General features: G+C 38.3%; 1 protein-coding gene across 1 annotated transcript in view; it reads right to left on the reverse strand.

Annotated features, from left to right (window-relative positions):
- Positions 1 to 405: 405 nt before the first annotated feature.
- The window catches only part of HSPA4L (heat shock protein family A (Hsp70) member 4 like), a 39,633-nt gene continuing 30,328 nt past the window's right edge, over positions 406 to 9,710 (reverse strand). The window contains exons 13-19 of the mRNA XM_019533997.1: positions 7,882 to 7,983; positions 7,077 to 7,217; positions 5,639 to 5,764; positions 4,521 to 4,628; positions 3,090 to 3,209; positions 2,423 to 2,584; positions 406 to 1,818 (exon numbers count right to left, since the gene is read on the reverse strand). Coding sequence (XP_019389542.1) covers positions 1,624 to 1,818; positions 2,423 to 2,584; positions 3,090 to 3,209; positions 4,521 to 4,628; positions 5,639 to 5,764; positions 7,077 to 7,217; positions 7,882 to 7,983 — 954 coding nt within the window. The 3' untranslated portion in view covers positions 406 to 1,623. The remainder of the gene's footprint in view (positions 1,819 to 2,422; positions 2,585 to 3,089; positions 3,210 to 4,520; positions 4,629 to 5,638; positions 5,765 to 7,076; positions 7,218 to 7,881; positions 7,984 to 9,710) is intronic.

The following is a 9,710-nucleotide window of genomic DNA, read 5'->3' on the forward strand; positions in this document are numbered from 1 at the left end:
TACAACCTCTCTGCGTAGAGGCAGCTCAGTACTGAGACAGCAAGGATTTGGAAGTCCAGAGAATTTAATGCTCCTTATGGAAAACTCCTTCTACTGGTACTGGTTTAGGAAGTGCTACATAAACCTCAGGTTCCATGAACATTTAACTACCACAAACAGCAGTGACTACGTAGTAACGTCACGAACTGGACCCAAGTTACAGCTGGAATTTTAACAATTTAAGGGGACGGATTCAAGTGTTGATAGAAAACATATTACTTCTATTTTCACTTACAATACTTTTGAAACTAAGTTAGGAATTTAATATAAGAGATCTATTTACTAAAGTCTAGAGAACAAACTTTCAAAGCTAAAGAATTGATTGCCCTAATTTAACAGGCACGGTTTCTCTCATTATTACAAGTGTTTTGTTTGCATTTTTTTTTTAAATAGTCATCCTCTCACATTTGCCTTTTACTAGTATATGACAAGGGGGTAGTTTGACTAGTTAAGTACATTTACATACCTTGCTTTTATGTCAAACAGGTATTTTGTAGCATGTCATGTTACCTCATTACTTGTACAGCCGATAGGATATGCCAGAAGCTACAGCACTTGTACAGTTTGTGTGGAGTCTTTGCCTGTTTAAAAAGGTTTCAAATCCCAAACCATAAACTTTAAACCTGACCTCAGTATTAGGTAAACTGAAGGCCAGTTTGTTCCCATATTCTATTTTCATAATTTCTCTGCTGAAAGTGTGAAAGGTGTGTTGGTTGATAAGAAACAAGTTTAGGTTTCATTCAGTATGAAACAAGCCAGTAAAATCAGGAGGAACGTGCAATAAAGAGACGTTTGGAAGGAAGACCCATCTAAACAGTCCTCAAAAACTTTACCTTCTCGTACTACAGTAACTTTCGCAGCAGTTTATCATGAGAACAGGCATGTTATGTATAAGACAAGTGTGAAGAAACCATTAGTTTGAATTTTAGCAAATGGCAAAGCCATTTGACTAGTATTGATTACAACTAAAATTATGTTTGTGATAAGAGTCTAAAAATTAAGAAATATTTTCTAATTTTATATGCTTTGTTTATAGAAAGACTGAACAGTTCTCATGGTACATCAACAAGACAGACTAGTATGCCAGCTAAACTCTAATTTAATATTTAAATTATAACAGTACAATAACTAGAAAAAGGTCAGTGCTTTAAGTGACAATGTTTATGCCACTTCAATTCCAATATTTTTCCAAAATAAAGATGCAATTAGATCTACACTTCAGCATCAATAGTGCAATACAGTGTCCTTTCCTGAATAAAGGAGCTGAGGTTTATCCACAATAAAAGCTTTAAATAAGGTAGATCGTTGCCATATATATCAATTCTGTATGTTTGATATAAAATATATTGGGAAAGCTTAAACTGACATACAATCTACATTCAGCTAAAGCCCCACATAAGCAGCATCAATGGAAATGAACATTGGAGGTGTAATCAATATAAAACACTTTCAAAACTACTGCAAGAACAAATGACAGAAAATTGGCTAAGAATAACTGAGCATCTGTAAGGTTAACAGACAAAAGAAGAATGGACCCTCTGGTTACTTGCACTATTTTAATTAAGTGAAAGAGAAATGTAAAATTTAGTCCACTTCCATTTCCCCAGATGGTTTGGTCGGCTGAAAATTGTCCTTTGCTGGATCCGGTTTTGTTTCAGCACCACTCTGCCCATTCACTGGTCCATTGTGTTCACCATTAGCTTTTGCTTGGCCTTCAGAAGGAGGCTCCACCTTCGGTTTGGGTTTGTATACAATAGGGTTACAGAAACTATCCAATTCCTAATTTTACAAAAATTAAGAAAATAAAAATTAGTAGTCTGCCTTGGTAGAGAAACAGACTAAACTTGAACTCCTTGTTCAAATTTAGTCTTGCTAGAGACATTTCAGCATTTTTCTATGAGAGGCTTCAGATGGAGTTTCTTTTCACTATTGCAGTGTCTAATTCTACTTGAAGCCTTTGCAATGCAAGTTTATTGCCCAATTTTCATTTGCTGAAACACTCTGGACTGATTTCATTTAGTCTAGCCATCAGTTTTCTAGAACAGATGACTCAGTGAAGTGACTACAGTAATTTGAGATGTGTAACAGTGAAGGCAATTCAGAAATATTTAATAGAACATCATAAAAAGGAAAATATGCATGTGAACACACACGCTCTCCATTTCCCCCATTATGTCTTTCCACAAAAGTGAAAAATTCCTGCAGATTTTACACTAACACAAGGAAAAGGTTTGCTAGCTGCATGAAAGAAATAGCCAGGCTACCTATCCCCTACCTTGTTAGGCTTCAGCCCAGGTCTGTATTCTCTTCAGAACATGACTGATATAAATATTTGTTTCCAAGTTATATTAAGGATTTTGTACATATTGTTATGCGTCTTTACCTTTGATTTTCCTAGTATTTCTGCAACTTTTACAACTGGGTCCTGAGTTGGACCTAGTTTGTTTTGAGCATTCATCTTGGTGTTCAACCAACTCATAGCATCACTGATGCATTTTTCAACTTTTTCAATCTCGGCAGGATCCAAGTGATCATATTTTTCATCCTGAAGAAAAACATTTTTTTAGAAAAGAAACAGCACAGTGAATTAATGGCACTAACCCACATAAGAATTCCATCTGTAACAGACAACACTGCCGTAGTTTGTGTGATAAATCAAGGGCAAGCAGTTTTTAAGGTATACATATACAGGATATACATTTGATTTCTTTATGATTGAGAAGGGACCAACTAATTTGTATTAGTTTAAGCCAACTCTGATCTTTACAAGGAAAAAATTAAATGAGATTTCATAAAAGTGGTTACAGAGCCTGGATTCCTGGAATAATGCATTTATTTTAATTCAAAATGGTATAAGACTGTATTAAACAAGAGCAAAATGTTATTACACAAGGAAAAACTTTTTATAAGGCTAAAGAGCAGTATTTTTAAAGGCACTTGTATGATGGACTCAAGTGCCATTTTCAAAGGACTTAATGGCCACTGGATATTTTACACTTAGTTAAGAGCATTTAAAAGGTATCCCCATCTTGCAAATAGGGTTTTTCTACCTTATTTTTGAATGCCTCTACTGCTTTCATAAGAAGTTGGATCTTCTTTCCCAATTCATTTAAAGCTTTTGGTCTCTCTTCATGTTCCATGTACCTTTCCTGAATAGGCTGACCAAATTTCTGTAAAACAAAAAGATCTTACACAAATACTTCACAAACTGGGAAGGTGGTTAGCTGTGTTAGTCTGAATTCAGACTAGAGGTAGTTTCTCAGGTGCCACCCTGCCCTAACTCGGAGAGACGAGCTTTCATAGGCAATAACCTACTTCATCATCTGCTAGCATCTAACAAAATGTTTATTGCCTCCAGAAGCTCATGCTTCTCTGAACCACTTGATTTCGACCGTGCCACCATGCCCTACCTTCTTCAAAAATTGGGGAAAACTAAGTTCTGAAAAACTCTGAAGCCTATGATGAATTAAGATGTTTTCCCTATTTGTCACTTACTCAGTGCAAGATGGCATCTTAACTACATTCACCCTTGCTACAAGATATTTATCCAGCCCATCTCCAACAAAACCATTTGTCAACAGGTAGACAGACATAAGAAACTTGTCAAACTTCATTGGGGGCACCTGATATGATTTTTAGCTTATTTCAAGTAGCTATTTCTGCAACACCTTGGTTTGTGACCAGCAGCTGTAAAGCCAATTTTTTATTTTTTTTATTTTTTTACAGATTCTCTTTTCTTTTTTTCATTAAACACACACATCATTTAAAGAGGTTACATTAAAAGGTCTTGATTTTTCCAGTTGAGACACAACAGCCACACACTACTTCTATCTGGTTTCCTAGTAAATGCAACACAAACTCAATGCCACAGGCATTTCTCAGAATTCACTATCTGCCTGTAAGACTTCCATGAGTTAAGTACTTAGTTTTATTTTTATGAAAGTTACACAATTTGCTTAGTGTTAGAAATACAGAGGTTTCTACCCCCGCTGGCACCATTAGTTAAGATTTCAATTATAGCCCTTTACTCTTAAGTAATTAAAAGGCTGACATCTGAAAACAAGGCATTATCGATTCAAACATAAATAATGAAATCCTTGTTTTTGAGAAAACCTTTTAAAACATACATTCCAACCAATAATTCATAGAAAGCAGTATTCCTGTGGCAAAAACCTTGCCCTGATTTACTGTTACAACAAGTGGCAAAGTGACCTGACAATCAAGGAACAAAACACTTTTCAAATACAGCTAGAACTAGCATTAGACAGCTGCTAAATCTAGACTCAATATTTTAGTCTTGTCCTTTGTGCATGACTACAGGAACCATTCAGATGCAAATAGTGAGCATCTAGTTCAAGATCTCATCAAGACTTTCAGTCACTAATAGTGTTAGCAAGTCTGCTATAGTTAATATACATACTGTTTCACCATTAGTAATCAAGCTGTTTTTTACATTATATTCTAGAAAAAGAAAATCTTACTTTTAATTCCTGAAGTTTATCCATATACACTTGTTTTGGTTGGTCTTCTCCATCTTCATAAAGCCAGCTTTCTGTATCTTCGAGCATTAAGGTTAGTCTGTTTGAATCCTAAAAAACAAGTGAGGAATAGTTCAGAGAAGACCACTCTATGGAGCTAGCAGAGTAAGTATGTGCCTTATGCAACACTTATATTCATTTTGCAACTCTGAGGCTAATTTTTTCATTTCTAGTGATCACTTATTCTCAGTGTATAAGAAAACTATCAAAATCTCTTGACAGCATACATAGACTTAATTTTAAAAGAGATCAGCAAGAATTTAGACTACAGATAATTATGCAGCTAACAGCCTTCAACTGTAGAATACGGGCTTTCCAACAATATGGTTATAACAAAACACAGGCCAGCAACATTTGGTTTCATATGTCTTCCTCCAAAAATTAGACACTTGCACTTTTATTTGGTAGGGAAAGCAAGCCTTAAATCCCATTTACTTTATACCTTAAAGGGTTTTTGTGCCTCAAGGAGTTTCTTTACAGCACAATACAGAGTTCATGGGGTTGGTTGTTACATAACTAAGTAACAAATGGAACAGGCTTTACCAAACAACAGATATTAAAAGATTAGTCCAAATAGCTGGCCTGGGAGTTATAGACAACTTGTGTAATTAGCTACTGGACAGTAGCCACACTAAGTCAAGAAGCACTTTAAGTGTTGTTTCCAAGGGAATGGCTTAGAAATCCAGATGTGTCAAAATCTAGCCTGCAGTGCTATTCCATCTGAACCACTAGCCAGATTCAGCCCACAGTGCCTTTCTACCCTGGCAGAGAGAGTAGCTGGAAATCAAGGAGAGACAAAGAAACACTGATCCTGATAATATATTTGGACTCCAGCCCTGATACCTTAGTTTTAGCCCTCTGGAAATTTTTTCTTAGCTGGACTATTTCTATTTGTCAAGAGAGGATCAAGTAATTTACTGAACTGGACAACATATCAGTGATCTAAAGGCTAATGCAAGAAATTAATCTGAAACAGTCATTAAGTAGCAGTACTTCTGCATCTCCCACAGACACTAGTGTTCAATACAGATTTAGTTAAAAAGGCACATCTAGGCTCTTACTTCTTCAGTGATGAATTTTTCGAAGACTCCACACAGCTTGTCCCTAAAATCATACACATATTCTTCAACAGCATTCTTGGCATCATTTCTTTCTTTTTCTAGCTTATCTTGCATCATCATCTTCCCCTAAAAAGGATAGAAAGGCTAGGTTAAGTCTTATGCATAGTAAAGCGGTCATATTTAAAATATAATTATTATACTTTTATTACACTGGAGGAAATATCATCTGTGAATATTTCTCCACCCCACCTTTTTTTTTTATTTATTTTTTAAATATAGGCATCTATGAACGCAGTTTCAGTTTAATTGCAGTTTGTAGCGTTTTTGAAAACATTCTAAAACTGGGGTTGGCAACCTGTTTGGCTGAACTACCAAACACATCCCTAACCCTGACCCACGCTTCAACTTGGGAGTGCCAGGGGCAGACTGCGGGGGGGCTGCAAGGGGCCCAATTCTTGTTGCTGGTGGCAGCTGTGTGCACGTCTCCGAGTGGATGGCAGAGGAGGGGCCGGAGTTGCGCTGCCCTGACCCTTTCTCCGCCCTACACCCCAAGGCATGCGTGTAGTTACCACTGGCAGGAAGCCAGTGCCTGGGGTCTGGAGCCTGCTGCAGCTTTTTTCAGCCTGCTGTGGCTAGGCATCTGCAGGCCAGCTGTTTGCAGCTGGGAGACTCCATATAGCTGTACCAGGCTCCAGAGCCCCAGCTGGACTGTGGCAACAGCAGGTACATGTGTGCCTTCAGGTGGACAGTGGGGCAGGGGCCTGAGGCAGCACAAACATGGTCCCACCCCACCATCCACCTGGAGATGTGCATGCAGCCACTGCCACAGAGGACAACTAGAGCCTGGTACAGCTGTTTGCAGTCTCCTGGCCAGGCCCCTCCAGGCCTTCTAAGCTCAGTGCAGTTGTTTGTGGCCTTGCAGCTGTAGCTGGCCTGAGCTCAGGGTAGCTGCTGCCAGCCAGAGCCCAGGCTACTTACAACAGGGCTTGCAGCTACCCAGCCACCTGCTGCAAGCAGCCTGAGCTCTGTGGCAGTTACCCAGAGCCTGGGCCGGCTGTGGAATGCCCAGCAAAATGGCTCAAGGATTTACATGGCTATGTAATAACCACTAGAAGTCAATTAATGAACAACAGAAGAAGGAAGACACTACTTACATCCTGGTACTCCCCATTTTGAATAATTATTGGCAAGAATATATGGCCCTTGAAAACACAAAAGCTTTAAACAAATCTGTAATGGCACTGATTCATTTTTTGAGTAGTTAATTTTTATTTGAATAATAAATGAGGTTATAGTGATTTTAAAGTTGCCTAAATCTAAAATAATTTAATTAATAGAAAAAACAGGTTATGGATGCAACTGTTTTTAGACAGGGGGAATTCACTGCAGAAATCTGAATGCAATTAATAATAGTCAACTTAAGGTACAATGTACTTACCTCATTTTCTATGTAGCTATTAATAATATCCTGTCCCAATTGTCTATACAGACTAGCCTGTATAGGTAAATCAATGCTCTTGACCTTTGCTTTAGCTTTAGCTGTCTGTGCTGGATTATCATGTTTGTCTCCTGATGCTGTCTGCAGAAAAAAAGGCTTACTTTACTAGAAAGGCTGCAAATGCTGTCTAGTTTGTTATAATTGGATCTGTACATATCATGTAAAAAGAGAGCCTGATAAAATGAACAGCCAAGAATCTATCACATTTAAATGAGTATGTCAAATGTTTCTACTGTTCAGAGACTGCTACATTAGCTTTGTACTAGCTTATCACTGATATCTAGTTAAAACCCTGCCTGCTGGAAAAGAAGAATATCAGTAACAAACTTTAAATTAAAAATAATGAGATAAATACTACAACTGGGATTCAAAAAAAATTCAACAATTCTCTGGCTTGCAGCTGTCAATATCACACAGTACTTGTGGGAACTCAGCTCATATTTTAAATTAGCAGTATAAAACTTGCTCTGGCATGTCCCTATACTGTAATATTTAAATAAACTTGTTTCTGCAGTTTAATACAAGTTACCACTTCTGATACAATGAAAGAGCTGAAAAATTATTATTTTTAACTATACCATATTGGTACAATTACTTAGTTTTGTTCTTTTCCAAGCTTGCCTTTGTAACTGGTGTAATAAGAAAAAGTAAGTGGTCAATAAAAAAGTGGGGCAGGGAGAAGTGATGGCTACATAGGTTTTTGCCTGTGCACTAGCCTTCACTTTCCATTTCCCTTGATACAAACCTTTGTTTCAGCCCCTGCTTGTTCAGTTTCTTCCTCTGCCTGGTTCTGCTGGTCAGCCTGGTTTTTGTGATTGCCTTCCTCTTGGTCAATCTGCATGTTATCCTAAAAAGAAGTTTAATCACTGAAACAAGCTGTGCTGCAAGACATTTTTCAACTGCAGATAACTACTATAATCAAGAATTCATTAAGGGATATTCTTAAAAGACTCATAATGCAAGTCCCATGCATTGATACAGCTGTCTCCTTTATTTAATTTCAGAAAAGCCTACAAAGTTCATAGGTGAAAGTATTCTGAAACTGGTAGTTATCAGACTGGTGTTTGATATGCCTTGTGACAGTTATAGCAGGTACACTACTTGCTACATAGTCTATTTTAAAGACAGTATGTGATGTATGGCTAGTTCCATTCTAGATGCACAACACTGACACTGACAGGAGGAACATATCCTGTTTGGAAGTCAGAGCTACAGTCAAATATAATACACCATCACAAATATGAAATCTAACTGCAAGAGATTTCCACTGACTTGTGCCTAATCCAGAATTCTGGAAACCAGTTTCCCGTGTCATCAGTCCCCTATTGGAACTTTTAGGTGTATGAAAAGTCACAGCATGGTAAGTCCATGGTATGATATAAAAAATATGTCTTACATTCCATAAATTATTTTGATAATTTTTAAAATATATTACAGCTATTTTTAGACAAGATTATAAAAAGTTACTGACATCTTGCTGAAAGTTTGGGAGTGGGGCAGTCTAGCTGAAAATATACTGTTATTTTAATTTTTAAAAAATGGAATTAGTCTAGGGTAACAGGCTTATGTTTAGTTCACCTAGTCCTTACTTTAAGTGTTAAGACTTAGAAATAGACAACCATTTGTCATCACTTAAGTCTATTTGGAGAGGGTCCAAAGAAGAGCCAATCATCTGATTGGAGACCTGCAGGGAAGGCCCTACGAGTAAAGGCTAAGGGACCTTACTTAACCTTCTCAGCCTCTCCAAGAGAAGTCTGAGAGGGGACCTTGTGGCAGTGTACTAATTCATAAGGGGGAGACCAACACAAAGTAGGCGATGATCCGTTTACCAGGGCACCCCCTGGAACAACAAGGAACAATGGCCATAAGCTATTGGAGAGTAGGTTTAGACGACATTAGAAAAAAATTCTTCATGATCACGATTGCTAGGATCTGGAATGGGCTTCCAAGGGAGGTGGTGCTCACCCCATCCTTGGGGGTCTTCAAGAGGAGACTGGACAGGCACCGGGCTGGGATCACATGATCCTAGGTTCGGTGACCCTTTTTCTTGCCTGCCGGGGGGGGTGGGCGGTGTCGGACTAGATGGCCCACTGAGGTCCCTTCCAACCCTAGAATCTATGAATCTATTAAACCAGTATCTGGCTGGTCTGTCCGAAAGCTTGTGGCGGTTGAGATTTATATTTCCCGCTTCTGAGCTGCCAGGAACCTCACCCATTTTCAAGGAAAGGAAGAAGGAGGATTCAGGGAATTGTAGAGCAATCAGTGTGATCTCATTACATAGACATATTATAGAACAGGTCATCAAGGGATGTTTCTGAGCACTTCAGTGATAACACAATCAGAAACAGCCACGCTAATGATATTCTCGTTAGTCTAAGAAAATACAATCTACATTCTCTTCCCAACCAGTGTGCTGCAATATCCATTTAAGGGTGTTGCAAGCTGCCACAATATTTGCTCTAAGTATGGTTAGGGTACTTCTGGAGAGGCTGGACGTGTTCAAGTCCGCTGGTCCGGACGATCTTCACCCTAGGGTTCTACAGGAACTGGCCGAGGTCATTGCGGGACCCCTGG

This window comes from Crocodylus porosus, unplaced genomic scaffold (assembly GCF_001723895.1).
Source record: "Crocodylus porosus isolate Cpor-Errol unplaced genomic scaffold, CroPor_comp1, whole genome shotgun sequence".
Classification (NCBI taxonomy): Eukaryota; Metazoa; Chordata; order Crocodylia; family Crocodylidae; genus Crocodylus; species Crocodylus porosus.